Source organism: Salmo trutta, unplaced genomic scaffold (genome assembly GCF_901001165.1).
Source record: "Salmo trutta unplaced genomic scaffold, fSalTru1.1, whole genome shotgun sequence".
NCBI classification, from domain to species: domain Eukaryota; kingdom Metazoa; phylum Chordata; class Actinopteri; order Salmoniformes; family Salmonidae; genus Salmo; species Salmo trutta.
This window is the reverse complement of record NW_021822806.1, coordinates 92461-111484: the sequence shown is the minus strand read 5'-3', so window position 1 is coordinate 111484 and position 19024 is coordinate 92461. Positions and strand designations below refer to the sequence as shown.

At 41.6% G+C, this 19024-nt stretch overlaps 1 protein-coding gene across 1 annotated transcript in view; it reads right to left on the bottom strand.

The window, feature by feature from the left end:
• Positions 1–2058: 2058 nt before the first annotated feature.
• Positions 2059–19024, bottom strand: part of LOC115184962 (collagen alpha-1(XI) chain) — a 56959-nt gene continuing 39993 nt past the window's right edge. The window contains exons 46-60 of the mRNA XM_029745542.1: positions 18741–18848; positions 18564–18617; positions 18226–18279; positions 17952–18005; positions 17707–17868; positions 17412–17465; positions 14179–14232; positions 13656–13763; positions 13362–13415; positions 7698–7787; positions 7128–7446; positions 6515–6627; positions 6317–6385; positions 5854–6087; positions 2059–2953 (exon numbers count right to left, since the gene is read on the bottom strand). Coding sequence (XP_029601402.1) covers positions 2807–2953; positions 5854–6087; positions 6317–6385; positions 6515–6627; positions 7128–7446; positions 7698–7787; positions 13362–13415; positions 13656–13763; positions 14179–14232; positions 17412–17465; positions 17707–17868; positions 17952–18005; positions 18226–18279; positions 18564–18617; positions 18741–18848 — 1674 coding nt within the window. The 3' untranslated portion in view covers positions 2059–2806. The remainder of the gene's footprint in view (positions 2954–5853; positions 6088–6316; positions 6386–6514; positions 6628–7127; positions 7447–7697; positions 7788–13361; positions 13416–13655; positions 13764–14178; positions 14233–17411; positions 17466–17706; positions 17869–17951; positions 18006–18225; positions 18280–18563; positions 18618–18740; positions 18849–19024) is intronic.

Sequence of the window (19024 nt, the reverse complement as noted above, 5' to 3'; positions counted from 1 at the left end):
AGAGAGAAAAGGAGAGAGAGAGAGAGAGAGAGAAACAGATAAGGGAAGAGGAGAGAGAGAGAGAGAGAGAGACATATCTAAAGAGATAGGGAGAGAGAGAGAGAGAGAGAGAGAGAGACAGATAGAGAGAGACAGACAGATACAGAGAGTGAGACAGAGATAAACAGATAAGGGAAGAGAGAGAGAAAGGCAGAGAGAGACAAAGGGAGAGAGAATGCATTATGCAGTAAGCAGACAGTGTAATCACCATTGTGTCTGCGTGATTGATATTCATATCAAAATTATTAATCACAGTTATAATGTTATATGTGCGTCTGAGTTTGTGTGTGTGTAATCTTCTGTGTGTGTGTGTGTGTGTGTAATCTTCCCGGTGTGTGTGTGTGTGTGTGTGCGTGTGTGTGTAATCTTCCGTGTGTGTGTGTGTGTGTGTGCGTGTGTGTGTGTAATCTTCCGTGTGTGTGTGTGTGTGTGTGTGTGCGTGTGTGTGTGTAATCTTCTGTGTGTGTGTGTGTGTGTGTGTAATCTTCCGTGTGTGTGTGTGCGTGTGTGTGTGTAATCTTCTGTGTGTGTAATCTTCTGTGTGTGTGTGTGTAATCTTCCGTGTGTGTGTGTGTGTGTGTGTGTGCTTGTGTGTAATCTTCTGTGTGTGTGTGCGTGTGTGTGTGTGTGTGTGATCTTCTGTGTGTGTGTGTGTTTGTTTGTTTGTTTGTGTGAACATCTGTGTGTGTGTGTGTGTGCGCGTGCGTGCGTGCGTGCGTGTGTGTGTGTGTGTGTGTGATCCTCTGTGTGTGTGTGTGTGTGTTTCTGCTCTACAATATGCTTCATTAAGTTGGGTGAACAGTTCTGTATTTTTATTAAAACGGGTTATTCATTATTTCATTTTCCCACAAGTGTGAATAAAATGGCATTGTGAAATCATAATCCTCTAATGTCCTGACAAGAATTTTGTTCATCATCATTATGTTACAAATATAAAAACAAAATGGCTGCCTTCCCTTTCCCTTTGACAAGGAAGACATAAATGAAATGAAACATACTCAAGTAAAATACTGTAGCACCATGGTTGAGTATCACACAAATATACATTAGAACACAACAGAAAACTGTTCATATAAAAACACACACATCAACAACACAGAATTGGGACAACATGAGGTTTGAATACAGCATCTAATTAACTTTAGTTACACGTTGTGGAAATGTTTCCCAGATATGGAGGTGCTTCTTTGGCTTCAGGATGAATGAGTGAATATAGGAAGGAGTGAGTATAGGAATGATGGATGAATAAATGAGTGAGCAACTGAGTGAATGGACAATGTACTGTGTGTATGAATGAATGAATGAATGAATGTAGGTATGAATTAATGTGTGACTGAATGTACGTATAAATGAATGTAGGTATGGATGAATGGATGTAGGTATGGATGAATGGATGAATGGATGTAGGTATGGATGAAGGATTGTAGGTATGGATGAATGGATGAATGAATGTAGGTATGGATGAATGGATGAATGAATGTAGGTATGGATGAAGGATTGTAGGTATGGATGAATGAATGTAGGTATGGATGAATGGATGAATGAATGTAGGTATGGATGAATGGATGAATGAATGTAGGTATGGATGAATGGATGTAGGTATGGGTGAATGGATGAATGGATGTAGGTATGGATGAATGGATGTAGGTATGGATGAATGGATGAATGGATGTAGGTATGGATGAATGGATGTAGGTAGGTATGGATGAATGGATGAATGGATGTAGGTATGGATGAATGGATGTAGGTATGGATGAATGGATGTAGGTATGGATGAATGGATGAATGGATGTAGGTATGGATGAATGGATGTAGGTAGGTATGGATGAATGGATGAATGGATGTAGGTATGGATGAATGGATGAATGTAGGTATGGGTGAAGGATTGTAGGTATGGATGAATGGATGCATGAGTGTTTGTAAGTATGAATGGATGAATCGATGAATGGATTAATGAATGAATGAGTGTCTGTAAGAATGAATGAATGAATGAATGGATGAATGATGAGTGAATGAGTGTCTGTTAGTATGAATGGATGAATTCATGAATGAGTGTCTGTAAGTATGAATGAATGGATGAGTGTCTGTAAGCATGAATGGATGAATGGATGAGTGTCTGTAGGTATGAATGGATGAATGGATGAGTGAATGAGTGTCTGCTGGTATGAATGGATGAATGAGTGTCTGTAAGTATGAATGTATGAATGGATAAGTGAATGAGTGTCTGCTGGTATGAATGGATGAATGAGTGTCTGTAAGTATGAATGAATGTAAAGTGTGGTGTAAAGCTATATAAATATCTGTCTGATGGCATCAGTAAGTCTCCTGGTTTTCCCTGTCCGTGGATCTCAACCCCGTTACCAGGCTGTTAGTATGAATGGATGAATTAATGTGTGTCTGTTAGTATGAATGGATGAATGGATGAGTGTCTAAGTATGAATCGATGAATCGATGAATTAATGAATGAATGAGTGCCTGTTAGTAGGAATGGATGAATGAATGAATGAATGAATGAATGAATGTGTGTCTGTATGAATGAATGACTGAATTAATGAATGAGTGTCTGTTAGCATGAATGGATGAATGAGTGTCTGTTAGTATGAATGGATGAGTCCTGGTGTAAAGCTATATAAATATCTCTCTGGTGGCATCAGCCAGTCTCCTGGTTTTCCCTGTGTAAATGTCCGTGGATCTCAACCCTGTTTACCAGGCTGTTAGTCCTGTTACCGGCCGTCTCATCCCGGTTACCGGCTGTGGAGGGCTGCCGTTAACCGTTGAAGCAGACGGGACCTAGCTGGAAGCCAAACTTCTGGTTGTTGTGTCCGAAGTCTGAGACAGAGACGTCGATGAGGGGGAGAGAGTCTGACTGAGGGGCATCAAACTCTAACACTGTCCTCTCCTGACCTGAACCAGACTACAGGGAGAGATGGAGGAAAACATTTCATCAACAGATATTACACTTGTACTTCTGTGTGTGTGCGTAGTGTGTGTGCGTAGTGTGTGTTTGTAGCGTGTGTGTAGTGTGTGTGTAGTGTGTGTGTCCGTTCCTGACCTGAAGGAGACTACACAGGGGAGAGATGTCGATAAACACTTAGGCGGCCCAAAGATTTGTAAAAGAATTGTTGTATTTTTTAAAAATATAATTATTTCATATTTTCAATAATATTACGATGATATTCTTTGATTACATTCTTATTTTCAATGATATTCTGATTTAAAACCTGAGGAGGATTTGTCTTTGGTGATCTCCGGGGAGATAAATCTAGCTAGGTAGCTCACCATTGGCTAGGCCCTCAGAAGCTCCATAGAAGGCATCTGCCATTCAATTGTATTAGAGCAGAATTTGTTTAATAAAACGTATGGAAACTTCCGCCTTCTCAAAGGTCAACAGGTCACTGCTCAAGATGCACAGACATACAACAACAATACATCTCAAAATGACAAACAGATTCTTTTCAATTTAGAAATAGCATTTTTGGAATTCTTCCCACAGACACAGAAATGGTAACTGTTAGGAATGGTGTTAGGACAGGTTAGGTCAACAGTGTTTTGGTGATAGTGATGGTGTTAGGACAGGTTGTGTCAACAGTGTTTTGGTGATAGTGATGGTGTTAGGACAGGTTGTGTCAACAGTGTTTTGGTGATATAGTGATGGCGTTAGGACAGGTTTTGTCAACAGTGTTTTGGTGATATAGTGATGGCGTTAGGACAGGTTGTGTCAACAGTGTTTTGGTGATAGTGATGGCGTTAGGACAGGTTAGATCAACAGTGTTTTGGTGATAGTGATGTTGTTAGGACAGGTTGTGTCAACAGTGTTTTGGTGATATAGTGATGGTGTTAGGACAGGTTGTGTCAACAGTGTTTGGTGATATAGTGATGGCGTTAGGACAGGCTGTGTCAACAGTGTTTGGTGATAGTGATGCTGTTAGGACAGGTTGTGTCAACAGTGTTTGGTGATATAGTGATGGTGTTAGGACAGGTTGTGTCAACAGTGTTTGGTGATAGTGATGCTGTTAGGACAGGTTGTGTCAACAGTGTTTGGTGATATAGTGATGGTGTTAGGACAGGTTGTGTCAACAGTGTTTGGTGATATTGATGCTGTTAGGACAGGTTGTGTCAACAGTGTTTTGGTGATAGTGATGGCGTTAGGACAGGTTGTGCCAACAGTGTTTGGTGATATAGTGATGGCGTTAGGACAGGTTGTGTCTACAGTGTTTTGGTGATATAGTGATGGTGATAGGACAGGTTGTGTCAACAGTGTTTTGGTGATATAGTGATGGCGTTAGGACAGGTTGTGTGAACAGTGTTTTGGTGATATAGTGATGGCGTTAGGACAGGTTAGATCAACAGTGTTTTGGTGATAGTGATGTTGTTAGGACAGGTTGTGTCAACAGAGATTTGGTGATATAGTGATGGTGTTAGGACAGGTTCTGTCAACAGTGTTTTGGTGATATAGTGATGGTGTTAGGACAGGTTAGATCAACAGTGTTTTGGTGATAGTGATGCTGTTAGGACAGGTTGTGTCAACAGTGTTTGGTGATAGTGATGCTGTTAGGACAGGTTGGTGTCAACAGTGTTTGGTGATTGTGATGGTGTTAGGACAGGTTGTGTGAACAGTGTTTGGTGATAGCGATGCTGTTAGGACAGGTTGTGTCAACAGTGTCTGGTGATAGTGATGGTGTTAGGACAGGTTGTGTCAACAGTGTTTGGTGATAGTGATGCTGTTAGGACAGGTTGTGTGAACAGTGTTTGGTGATAGTGATGCTGTTAGCACAGGTTGTGTCAACAGTGTTTGGTGATAGTGATGCTGTTAGGACAGGTTGGGTCAACAGTGTTTGGTGATAGTGATGCTGTTAGGACAGGTTGTGTCAACAGTGTTTGGTGATAGTGATGCTGTTAGGACAGGTTGTGTCAACAGTGTTTGGTGATAGTGATGCTGTTAGGACAGGTTGTGTCAACAGTGTTTGGTGATAGTGATGCTGTTAGGACAGGTTGTGTCAACAGTGTTTGGTGATAGTGATGCTGTTAGGACAGGTTGTGTGAACAGTGTTTGGGGATAGTGATGCTGTTAGGACAGGTTGTGTCAACAGTGTTTGGTGATAGTGATGGCGTTAGGACAGGTTGTGTGAACAGTGTTTGGTGATAGTGATGCTGTTAGGACAGGTTGTGTCAACAGTATGGCTGTTGTTCCTGGTCATGTTAATGTAGGTGCTGTCTCCGTGTTGTTCAAGATTGTTTCGTTTGGTACAACGTTTTGAAAGATTTCTTTCCCCACTGAAGGCCTGGGCCAATATCCACGGTTCCCCACGGCCCAAATGGAACCCTATTCCATATACAGTGCACTACTCAGGGAAAAGGGTCCATTTGGGATGCAGACTTGATAGAATTATTACACATCTAACAATTGTAATTACAATAGCAATAGTGTTTGTGTGTGTGCGTGTGCGTGTGTGTGTGCGCGTGTGTGTGTGTGTGTGTGTCTCTGCATGCGTGTGTATTGATGTAGTGTGAGTGTGTGTCTGTGTCTCTGTGCCTGCGACTGTCTGTGTCACCTGGCAGCCGTCGTGCAGTGCTGTGATGTAGTGTCTGTGTGTGTTACCTGGCAGCCGTCGTGCAGTGCTGTGATGTAGTGTGTGTGTTACCTGGCAGCCGTCGTGCAGTGCTGTGATGTAGTGTGTGTGTTACCTGGCAGCCGTCGTGCAGTGCTGTGATGTAGTGTGTGTGTTACCTGGCAGCCGTCGTGCAGTGCTGTGATGTAGTGTGTGTGTTACCTGGCAGCCGTCGTGCAGTGCTGTGATGTAGTGTGTGTGTTACCTGGCAGCCGTCGTGCAGTGCTGTGATGTAGTGTGTGTCTTGGTGCGTGAGCTCCTCTCCACTGCTCCCTCTGAAGCGCAGCGCATGCTGGTGGCTGAAGGTGGCGGTATGGAGCCAGGCGGCTGAGTTCTGACAGTGGTAGGTGAACGTCTGTCTGGATGAAGCACTCAGCAGCTTAAGAAACACCAACTGGACTACATGGACCGGACTGCCATCTGAACCTGAATAGGAGAACTGGAGAGAGAGAGAGAGAGAGAGAGAGAGAGAGAGAGGGAGGGAGGGAAGGAGGGAGGGAGGGAGGGAGAGAGAGAGGGAGGGAGGGAGGGAGGGAGGGAGGGAGGGAGGGAGGGAGGGAGGGAGGGAGGGAGGGAGGGAGGGAGGGAGGGAGGGAGGGAGGATGCATTGAGTATAAAAGGGATATATCATGGAGAGAGCAGGATCACAAGAAACACACACTGCGTACCTGCTTTCCTTTCCTGAACTGGCTGTACCAGGTACCAGGTTTCTCTCCTTTCCAGGAACTCAGCTTCACCTGTAGAAGACACGTCAGTCATTACAGTACATTCATCACTTCTCACTATACTGAACCCAGCTCTACCTGTAGTGATTTGTCCCTCGCTCATATGGAGGATAGGAGAGGAGAGTGATCGTGTGGACTCACCGACTGGAACTTAATGTCAGGGTACAGACATGTCTCTCCATCGGCCGTGAAGTTACAGAACACCTTGAAGGAGTCTCTATGGCAACCCTGGTTAGGGTCTATCCAGTACTCACCTACGGGGGGGGGGGGTAGATTTGGGGTGGAGAGAGATGGGAGAGAGAGAGAGAGAGAGGGAGATGAGAGAGAGAGGGAGAGAGAGAGAGGGAGATAGATGGGAGAGAGAGAGAGATGGGAGGAGAGAGAGAGAGAGATGGTAGAGAGGGCATGTAAGCTCTGTTGATAATTTGATTATATAGGTTGTACATTGTTGATGTAGTGACAGACAGAGGTAGATATACTGAGAGGTAGGTACCGTCAGTAAACTCTGGTGATAGATAGAGATAGATGTATAGATTGATATAGAGATAGAATGATAAATAGAGAGAGATGTATAGATTGAAATAGAGATAGAGAGATAGAGACATAGAGACATAGAGAGATCGATGGATGGATGACAGACAGACAGACAGACAGACAGACAGACAGACAGACAGACAGACAGACAGACAGACAGACAGACAGACAGACAGACAGACAGACAGACAGACAGATAAAGTGATAGAGAGGTATGTACCATCAGTGTACTTTGGGAACAACAGCTGTAGCTCCTTGCAGGTTCGGGCTGGATACTGGTAGGTCCCCAGGGGGGTCCTCAGACCCTCTACCTCTGTCCTCATAGAAGAGAGAGACGCAAACACCTCCTCCATCTCCTTCTCCTCCTCCTGCCCTGCCTGGTCTGCCTGCATCCTCTCCTCCTCTCCTCCCTCCCTTCCCTCCATCCCCTCTTGCTCTTCATCGTCTTCCAGAGCGGCCCCGTCAAAGGAAGAGTGTTGCCTCCTCCTCCTTCCTCTCTCCTGCACCAGGGGAGACTCAAGACCCACTGCAGGAAGACCCTGAGAGGAGGAGAGGCATTTCTAAATGAGGTTCTATGTGAAGGTTTCATGCGATCTTCTGAGGTTCTGATGGAGGTTCTATGTGAAGGTTCTAGGTGATATTCTAAGGTTCTATTTGGAGGTTATTTGTGGAGGTTCTATGCAGTGGTTCTAGGTGTGGCTCTACGGTCCTATGTGGACTTTCTAGGTGAGGTTCTAAGGTTCTAGGTGAAGTTCTAAGGTTCTAAGCAGATGTACTAGGTGTAACTCACAGGAGGTCCAGGAGGGCCAGCAGGACCTGTATCTCCGATAGAACCGATGGGACCCTGGTTCCCTTTAGAACCCTTCTGTCCTACTCTACCCTAAGAGAGAGAGAGAGAGAGAGAGAGAGAGAGAGAGAAAGAAAGAGAGAGATATACAGAGAGAGAGAGAAAGAGAGTGCATGACACAGAAAGAGAGAGAGAGAGAGGAGAGAGAGGGAGAAAGCAAACAATTTGACCATGGTTACTAATCAAAACCTTAGAAAAACCTTGACAAAGTACAGGCTCAGTGAGCACAGCCTTTCCATTGAGAAGGGTAGACACAGGAAAACCTGGCTCCTGTAGAGGAAAGGCTGTGCAACCACTGCACAACAGCAGCACCTGAGACAGAGCTGCATTTCCTGACAAAATGTAAAAAATATAAAACAATCACATTTCCCCAAATTTGAAACCCTTATTCAAGGTTTCAAAGACCCCATGAGTAGGCTACCCGTCCTGTTGGGGGAGGACGCAGAGAGCTGTGGGTTGGCAGCGCACTACATTGCTGCCTGCCTTAAGATGAGGGACAGTGTCTGACAGACCAACCAACCTGCACATATTGTTATTGTGCAATGTATGGTTATTTTGACCCTTGGTTATTGTTGTTACTGTTGTCCCATTGACAATTTTGTTCTTATTATTTTCATATTGTAAATATCCAAAGTAATCTTTGGCTATGTGTACATTGCTACGTCATGCCAATAAAGCAAATTTAATTGAATTGAATTGAGAGAGAGAGAGATACAGAGAGAGAGAGAAAGAGAGACAGAGAGAGAGAGAGACGAGAGAAGAGAGACAGAGAGCGAGAGGAAAGAGAGACAGAGAGAGAGCAAGAGAGAGAGAGCAAAGAGCAAGAGAGAGAGAGCAACAGAGACGAGCGAGAGAGAGAGAGAGAGGACAGAGTAGAGACGAGAGAGAGAGTAGAGAGGAGATAGAGAGCCCAGAGAGAGGATAGAGCTAGAGGAGAGAGAGAGAGAGAGAGAGAGATAGAGAGAGACAGAGAGAGAGATAGAGCTAGAGAGAGAGAGAGAGAGAGAGAGAGAAAGACAAATAATGATGGATGTGGAGAGAAAGATGACAGAAGTACAAATCACAGAGATCCTTTCAGTAACCATAACATAGTTATAACAATAATAAATAGTAAGTAATTGTAAGTAATAGTAAGGGACAGTAATAGTAAGTAATAATATAGATAGTAAGTAATAGTAATCATAAGTAACAGTAATAGTAAGAAAGAGTAAGTAATATCGACAGTAAGTAATAGTGATAGTAAGTAATAGTGATAGTAAGCAATAATAATAGTGATAGTAAGTAATAGTGATAGTAAGTAATAGTGATAGTAAGTAATAGTAAGAACTAGTAATAGTAAAAAAGAGTAAGTAATATCGATAGTAAGGTACAGTAATAGTAAGTAATAGTCATAGTGATAGTAAGTACTAGTAATTGTAAGTAACAGTAATAGTAAGTAATATAGATAGTAAGTAATAGTAACAGTAAGTAATATAGATAGTACGTAATAGTAAGTAATATAGATAGTAAGTAATAGTAACAGTAAGTAATATAGATAGTAAGTAACAGTAATAGTAAGTAATATAGATAGTAAGTAACAGTAATAGTAAGAAAAGTAAGTCATATTTATAGTAAGTAATAGCAATAGTAAGTAATAGCAATAGTAAGAAAGAGTAAGTAATAAAGATAGTAAGGTATAGTAATAGTAAGTAATAGTAAAAGTAAGAATAAGTAGTATATATAGCAAGTAACAGTAATAGTAAGTAATATAGATAGTAAGTAATAGTAATAGTAAGTAACAATAATAGTAATAGCAAGTAACAGTAATAGTAATTAGAGGTCGACCGATTAATCAGAATGGCCGATTAATTTGGGCCGATTTCAAATTTCATAACAATCGGTAATTAGCATTTTTGGACACCGATTGTGGCCGATTTTTTATTATATATTTTTTCCCTTTATTTAACTAGGCAAGTCAGTTAAGAACACATTCTTATTTTCAATGACGGCCTAGGAACGGTGGGTTAACTGCCTTGTTCAGGGGCAGAACAACAGATGTTTAACTTGTCAGCTCGGGGATTCGATCTTGCAACCTTCAGGTTACTAGTCCAACGCACTAACCACCTGCCTTACATTGCACTCCACGAGGAGCCTGCGTGGCAGGCTGACTACCTGTTACGCGAGTGCAGCAAGAAGCCAAGGTAATTGCTAGCTAGCATTAAACTTTTCTTATAAAAAACAATCAATCTTAACATAATCACTAGGTAACTACACATGGTTGATGATATTACTAGTCTATCTAGCGTGTCCTGCGTTGCATATAATCGATGCGGTGCCTGTTAATTTCTCATCGAATCACAGCCTACTTTGCCAAACGGGTGATGATTTAACAAGCGCATTCGCGAAAAAAGCACTGTCATTGCACCAATGTACCTAACCAGAAACATCAATGCCTTTCTTTAAAATCAATACACAAGTATATACTTTTAAACCTGCATATTTAGTTAATATTGCCTGCTAACATGAATTTCTTATTACTAGGGAAATTGTGTCACTTCTCTTGCGTTCCGTGCAAGCAATCAGGGTATATGCAGCGGTTTAAGCCGCCTGGCTCGTTGCGAACTGTGTGAAGACCATTTATTCCTAACAAAGACCGTAATTAATTTGCCAGAATTGTACATAATTATGACATAACATTGAAGGTTGTACAATGTAACAGCAATATTTAGACTTAGGGATGACACCCGTTAGATAAAACACGGAACGGTTCCGTATTTCACTGAAAGAATAAACGTTTTGTTTTCGAGATGATAGTTTTCGGATTTGACCATGTTAATGACCTAAGGCTCGCATTTCTGTGTGTTATTATGTTATAATTAAGTCTATGATTTGATATTTGATAGAGCAGTCTGACTAAGCGGTGGTAGGCAGCAGCAGGCTCGTACGCATTCATTCAAACAGCACTTTAGTGCATTTGCCAGCAGCTCTTCGCTGTGCTTCAAGCATTGAGTTGTTTATGACTTCAAGCCTATCAAATCCCGAGATTAGGCTGGTGTAACCGATGTGAAATGGCTAGCTAGTTAGCGGGGTGTGCGCTAGTAGCGTTTCAATCGGCGACGTCACTCGCTCTGAGACCTTGAAGTAGTTCTTCCCCTGGGTAACGATGCTTCGAGGGTGGCTGTTGTCGATGTGTTCCTGGTTCGAGCCCAGGTAGGAGCGAGGAGAGGGACGGAAGCTACACTGTTACACTGGCAATACTAAAGTGCTTATAAGAACATCCAAAAGTCAAAGGTATATGAAATACAAATGGTATAGAGAGAAATAGTCCTATAATTCCTATAATAATTACAACCTAAAACTTCTTACCTGGGAATATTGAAGACTCATGTTAAAGGAACCACCAGCTTTCATATGTTCTCATGTTCTGAGCAAGGAACTTAAACGTTAGCTTTTTTACATGGCACATATTGCACTTTTACTTTCTTCTCCAACACTTTGTTTTTGCATTATTTAAACCAAATTGAATATGTTTCATTATTTATTTGAGGCTAAATTGATTTTATTGATGTATTGTATTCAGTTAAAATAAGTGTTCATTCAGTATAGTTGTAATTGTCATTATTACAAATAAATAAATAAATCAGCAGATTAATTGGTATCGGCTTTTTGTGGTCCCCCAATAATCGGTATCAGCGTTGAAAAATCATAATCGGTCGACCTCTAATAGTAATAGCAAGTAACAGTAATAGTAAGTAATAGTAATAGTAAGAAATAGTAATAGAAAGTAGTAGTAATAGTAAGACAGAGTAAGTAATAAAGATAGTAAGGTATAGTAATAGTAAGTAATAAAGATAGTAAGGTATAGTAATAGTAAGTAATAAAGATAGTAAGGTATAGTAATAGTAAGTAATATAGATAGTAAGTAATATAGATAGTAAGGTATAGTAAAAGTAAAAAAGAGTCAGTAATATCGATAATAAGTAACAGTAAGGGTAAGTAATGGTAATAGTAAGTAATAGTGATAGTAAGTAAAAGAAATAACTAGTAATAGTAAGAAAGAGTAAATAATATTGACAGTAAGTAATAAAGATAGTAAGGTATAGTAATAGTAAGTAATAAAGATAGTAAGGTATAGTAATAGTAAGTAATAAAGATAGTAAGGTATAGTAATAGTAAGTAATAAAGATAGTAAGGTATAGTAATAGTAAGTAATAAAGATAGTAAGGTATAGTAACAGTAAGTAACAGTAATAGTAAGTAATATAGATAGTAAGTAATAGTAAAAGTAAAAAAGAGTCAGTAATATCGATAGTAAGTAATTGTAATAGTAAGTAACAGTAAGGGTAAGTAATGGTAATAGTAAGTAACAGTAATAGTAAGTAAAAGAAAGAACTAGTAATAGTAAGAAAGAGTAAGTAATATCGATAGTAAGGTATAGTAATAATAAGTAACAGTAAGAGTAATTCATAGTAATAGTAAGCAATAGTGATAGTAAGTACTAGTAATAGTAAGTAAAATAGATAGTAAGTAACAGCATTTTCACTGTAAGGTCTACACCTGTTGTATTCAGCATTTCACTGTAAGGTCTACACCTGTTGTATTCAGCATTTCACTGTAAGGTCTACACCTGTTGTATTCAGCATTTCACTGTAAGGTCTACTACACCTGTTGTATTCAGCATTTCACTGTAAGGTCTACTTCACCTGTTGTATTCAGCATTTCACTGTAAGGTCTACACCTGTTGTATTCAGCATTTCACTGTAAGGTCTACACCTGTTGTATTCAGCATTTCACTGTAAGGTCTACACCTGTTGTATTCAGCATTTAACTGTAAGGTGTTCACCTGTTGTATTCAGCATTTCACTGTAAGGTCTACACCTGTTGTATTCAGCATTTAACTGTAAGGTCTACACCTGTTGTATTCGGCGCATGTGACTAATAAAATTTAATTTGATAATGATGAAATGCCTTCACGGCTATTACCCACAAAAGTAATAGTAAGAAAAGTAAGTAAAAGTGATAGTAATGTAACAGCAATGGTAATAGTAATATTAAGTAATAGTAATAGTAAGTAATTGTAATTGTAAAAGTAAGTACTTGTAATAGTAAGTAATTATAATAGTAAGTAATATTAAGTAAAAAGAATATTAAGTAATTGTTATAGTACGTAATTGTTATAGTAAGTAGTATTATGTAGTAATAATAGTAAGTAATTGTAATTCAAATAGTAAGTAATAATAATAGTAATTAATTGTCATAGTAATTCATTGTAATAGTAAGTGTTTGTAATAGTAAGTAATTGTAATATTAAGAAATTGTAATAGTAAGTAATTGTAAAAGTAATTAATTGTAATACTAAGTAATTGTAACAGTAATAGTAAGAAATTGTAATAGTAAGTAATAACAATAGTAAGTAATTGTAATAGTAAGTAATTGTAAAAGTAATTAATTGTAATACTAAGTAATTGTAACAGTAATAGTAAGTCATTGTAACAGTAACAGTAAGTAATTGTAAAAGTAAGTAATAATTATAGTAAATATAATAATAGTAAATAATTGTAATTGTAATAGTAAGTAATAATAATAGTAATTCATTGTAATAGTAATAGAAATAGATAGTGATACTCACAGAGAGACCAGGTAGACCTGGAGGACCATTAGGACCTGCTAGACCAACCAGACCCTGAATCAACAAAACACACCATCAATACAACAACATGTACGTGTGTGTAATGCTGGTGGTTTGCAACCACCATCAGTAACATTGCTAGATATGGTCCAGGCTTTAGGTGAAAGGGCTAACAGTATTTTATCAGACCAAGAGCCTTGGATTCACGTGTGTGTGTGTGTGTGTGTGTGTGTGTGTGTGTGTGTGTGTGTGTGTGTGTGTGTGTGTGTGTGTGTGTGTGTGTGTGTCTGTCACCTCGTCTCCTTTGGGTCCCAGTAGACCCTGGTTCCCTGGAAATCCTCTGTCTCCCTTCTCTCCAAACTCTCCTGGAGGGCCTATCAACCCAATCAGACCTCCATGACCCTACACACATAACACACACTTAGTTATCACTGGGATGACCCTACACACATAACACACACTTAGTTATCACTGTGATGACCCTACACACATAACACACACTTAGTTATCACTGTGATGACCCTACACACATAACACACCCTTAGTTATCACTGTGATGACCCTACACACATAACACACACTTAGTTATCACTGTGATGACCCTACACACATAACACACACTTAGTTATCACTGGGATGACCCTACACACATAACACACACTTAGTTAGCACTGTGATGACCCTACACACATAACACACACTTAGTTATCACTGTGATGACCCTACACACATAACACACACTTAGTTAGCACTGTGATGACCCTACACACATAACACACACTTAGTTATCACTGTGTGTGTGTGTGGGTGTTGTCACCTTGTCTCCCTTCCTGCCTGGATCTCCCTTCAACCCCGGTAGTCCTGGAGGACCCTGTAGGAGAGAGGACAGAGGTCAAAGGTGACAGAGGTCAAGCTAGTGCTCAAACTAGAGGTCAGAGTAGTACAACTGCAAGGTCATGTAGGGTTCCGTCCCAAATGGTACCCTGTTCCCTATATAGTGCACTACTTTAGACCAGGGCACATAGGTCTTCCTATTCCCTATATAGTGCACTACTTTAGATCAGGGCACATAGGTCATCCTATTCCCTATATAGTGCACTACTTTAGATCAGGGCACATAGGTCTAGGGCCATTTGGGACACAGCCTTAGTAAACTAGCCTTAGTAAACTAGCCTTAGTAAACTAGCCTTAGTAAACTAGCCTTTGTAAACTATCCTTAGTAAACTAGCCTGAGTAAAATAGCCTTATTTAACTCGCCTTAGTAAACTAGCCTTTGTAAACTAGCCTTAGTAAACTAGCCTTAGTAAACTAGCCTTAGTAAACTAGCCTTTGTAAACTAGCCTTTGTAAACTATCCTTAGTAAACTAGCCTGAGTAAACTAGCCTTATTTAACTCGCCTTAGTAAACTAGCCTTTGTAAACTAGCCTTAGTAAACTAGCCTTTGTAAACTATCCTTAGTAAACTATCCTTAGTAAACTAGCCTGAGTAAACTAGCCTTAGTAAACTAGCCTGAGTAAACTAGCCTGAGTAAACTAGCCTTAGTAAACTAGCCTTAGTAAACTAGCCTGAGTAAACTAGCCTTAGTAAACTAGCCTAGGTAAACTAGCCTGAGTAAACTAGCCTGAGTAAACTAGCCTTAGTAAACTAGCCTTTGTAAACTATCCTTAGTAAACTAGCCTGAGTAAACTAGCCTTAGTAAACGTATACAATAACTTGTGTTTGTAGAGACTGATATAGGATGTATGGGTCTATAGTAGTGACTGAGATAGGGCTGTAGACTGATACAGGATGTATGGGTCTATAGTAGTGACTGAGATAGGGCTGTAGACTGATATAGGATGTATGGGTCTATAGTAGTGACTGAGATAGGGCTGTAGACTGATATAGGATGTATGGGTCTATAGTAGTGACTGAGATAGGGCTGTAGACTGATACAGGATGTATGGGTCTATAATAGTGACTGAGATAGGGCTGTAGACTGATACAGGATGTATGGGTCTATAGTAGTGACTGAGATAGGGCTGTAGACTGATACAGGATGTATGGGTCTATAGTAATGACTGAGATAGGGCTGTAGACTGATACAGGATGTATGGGTCTATAGTAGTGACTGAGATAGGGCTGTAGACTGATACAGGATGTATGGGTCTATAGTGTGACTGAGATAGGGCTGTAGACTGATACAGGATGTATGGGTCTATAGTAGTGACTGAGATAGGGCTGTAGACTGATACAGGATGTATGGGTCTATAGTGGTGACTGAGATAGGGCTGTAGACTGATACAGGATGTATGGGTCTATAGTGTGACTGAGATAGGGCTGTAGACTGATACAGGATGTATGGGTCTATAGTAGTGACTGAGATAGGGCTGTAGACTGATACAGGATGTATGGGTCTATAGTAGTGACTGAGATAGGGCTGTAGACTGATGCAGGATGTATGGGTCTATAATAGTGACTGAGATAGGGCTGTAGACTGATACAGGATGTATGGGTCTATAATAGTGACTGAGATAGGGCTGTAGACTGATACAGGATGTATGGGTCTATAGTGTGACTGAGATAGGGCTGTAGACTGATACAGGATGTATGGGTCTATAGTAGTGACTGAGATAGGGCTGTAGACTGATACAGGATGTATGGGTCTATAGTAGTGACTGAGATAGGGCTGTAGACTGATGCAGGATGTATGGGTCTATAATAGTGACTGAGATAGGGCTGTAGACTGATACAGGATGTATGGGTCTATAGTAGTGACTGAGATAGGGCTGCAGACTGATACAGGATGTATGGGTCTATAGTAGTGACTGAGATAGGGCTGTAGACTGATACAGGATGTATGGGTCTATAGTAGTGACTGAGATAGGGCTGTAGACTGATACAGGATGTATGGGTCTATAGTAGTGACTGAGATAGGGCTGTAGACTGATACAGGATGTATGGGTCTATAGTGTGACTGAGATAGGGCTGTAGACTGATACAGGATGTATGGGTCTATAGTGTGACTGAGATAGGGCTGTAGACTGATGCAGGATGTATGGGTCTATAATAGTGACTGAGATAGGGCTGTAGACTGATACAGGATGTATGGGTCTATAGTAGTGACTGAGATAGGGCTGTAGACTGATACAGGATGTATGGGTCTATAGTAGTGACTGAGATAGGGCTGTAGACTGATGCAGGATGTATGGGTCTATAATAGTGACTGAGATAGGGCTGTAGACTGATACAGGATGTATGGGTCTATAATAGTGACTGAGATAGGGCTGCAGACTGATACAGGATGTATGGGTCTATAGTGTGACTGAGATAGGGCTGTAGACTGATACAGGATGTATGGGTCTATAGTAGTGACTGAGATAGGGCTGTAGACTGATACATGATGTATGGGTCTATAGTAGTGACTGAGATAGGGCTGTAGACTGATGCAGGATGTATGGGTCTATAATAGTGACTGAGATAGGGCTGTAGACTGATACAGGATGTATGGGTCTATAGTAGTGACTGAGATAGGGCTGTAGACTGATACAGGATGTATGGGTCTATAGTAGTGACTGAGATAGGGCTGTAGACTGATACAGGATGTATGGGTCTATAGTAGTGACTGAGATAGGGCTGTAGACTGATACAGGATGTATGGGTCTATAGTAGTGACTGAGATAGGGCTGTAGACTGATACAGGATGTATGGGTCTATAGTGTGACTGAGATAGGGCTGTAGACTGATACAGGATGTATGGGTCTATAGTGTGACTGAGATAGGGCTGTAGACTGATGCAGGATGTATGGGTCTATAATAGTGACTGAGATAGGGCTGTAGACTGATACAGGATGTATGGGTCTATAGTAGTGACTGAGATAGGGCTGTAGACTGATACAGGATGTATGGGTCTATAGTAGTGACTGAGATAGGGCTGTAGACTGATACAGGATGTATGGGTCTATAGTAGTGACTGAGATAGGGCTGTAGACTGTGGAGAAAGGGACAATGGATGGAGTGGGATGGAAGGATGGAGAGATGGATGGATGAAGGTGTAGACTGTTGTTTTACCATGGGTCCTGGTGGTCCTGTTACACCTGGTGGTCCATTTAAACCTTGTTCCCCCTGAGAGAGAGGGAGAGAGAGAGACAGAGAGAGAGAGAGAGAGACAGTGAGAGAGAGAGAGAGAGAGAGAGAGAGAGAGAGAGAGAGAGAGAGGAGACAGACAGAATCATTTATTTTTTTATTTTATCTGTATTGTCATTGATGAAGTTGGTCAGTTTTGCATTCGCAGTATAGTACATCCGGCTTATGAGGTTGTGTGGTGATGAGTTGACAGGTCAGGGGTCAGGGTGTGTGTGCTCACCGCTGGGCCAGGGATCCCTCTGAGACCACTAGGACCTGGTTTACCAGAATGTCCCTGGGCTCCCACCGGTCCTGTCTTCCCCAGGAGACCCTCCAACCCTGGAGAGCCCTTCGCTCCTTTCATCCCTGCTTTCCCCTGCTTCCCTTCTTTACCCAGGTGACCCTAACAGGAAATAGATGAATACTTAAGATATTGACAATTACATATGAACTAACTAACACACAGTGACACTCTGTCTCTCTCACCCTGCGTCCCGGTGGTCCTGAGGGGCCGGGTTCCCCTGATGCTCCTGGTGGACCCTACAGAAAACAACAATGAAACCCCTGAAATTGTAGAAAACACCTGAAACGTCTGAACAATGAGACAATCAGATGCAGGAGACCTCAACATACTCCATCTCTCTGGGAGTGGTTGGTCACAGATGGAACTGATTTAATGGATTTGTGTGGGTTGGAACGCTGTCTGAACCTGCACATATACACTTATACAGATGATATACCAGACATATGAAACACTCACTGATTTCCCTGGATCTCCAGCATCTCCCTTGGATCCAGGACCTCCATCCTCCCCCTGTAAGACAGAGAGAGCAGACCGAGAGAGAGAGAGAGAGAGAGAGAGAGAGAGAGAGAGAGAGAGAGAGAGAGAGAGAGAGAGAGAGGAGAGAGAGAGAGAGCAGACAGAGAGAGAGAGAGAACAGACAAAGAGAGAGAGAGAGAGAGAGAGAGAAAGAGAGAGAGAGAGAGAGAGAACATACCGACAGAGAAAGAGAGAGAGAGAAAGACTTAACTTGCCCCTGTAATAGACGTGGTATGTTCAGTACTGGGGAACAGTGGAGAGAAGAATGGAACACTCACGTTAGGTCCTGCCTCCCCTGGCTGTCCTGAGTCTCCTGGAAAACCAATCGGACCCTGAGGAGAGAGAGGGGGGAGGAGGGAGGGAAGTGAGAAAGAGAGAGAAAAGGACAGAAAGGATTATTATGAAAGGGTGAATGTGTATTATGTGAGAATTTACAGTGTTCATATGTAACTCACAGAGTTTCCCTTGGCCCCGTCCTCTCCTGGGGGGCCTCTGGCTCCTGGGGGCCCTGCTGCTCCAGAGAGACCTGAGTCCCCCTTCTCCCCCTGGTCACCTATATCCCCCTGGGGTGGAGAGAGGGGGGGGGGCAGAGAGAGAGGGGGGGACAGAGAGACGGGTGGGGGACAGAGAGAGAGGTGGGGGACAGAGAGAGGGGTGGGGGACAGAGAGAGCAATAGGAGAGAAAGAGTGGGGTGGGGGACAGAGAGAGGGAAAGGAGAGAAAGAGAGGGGTGGGGGAC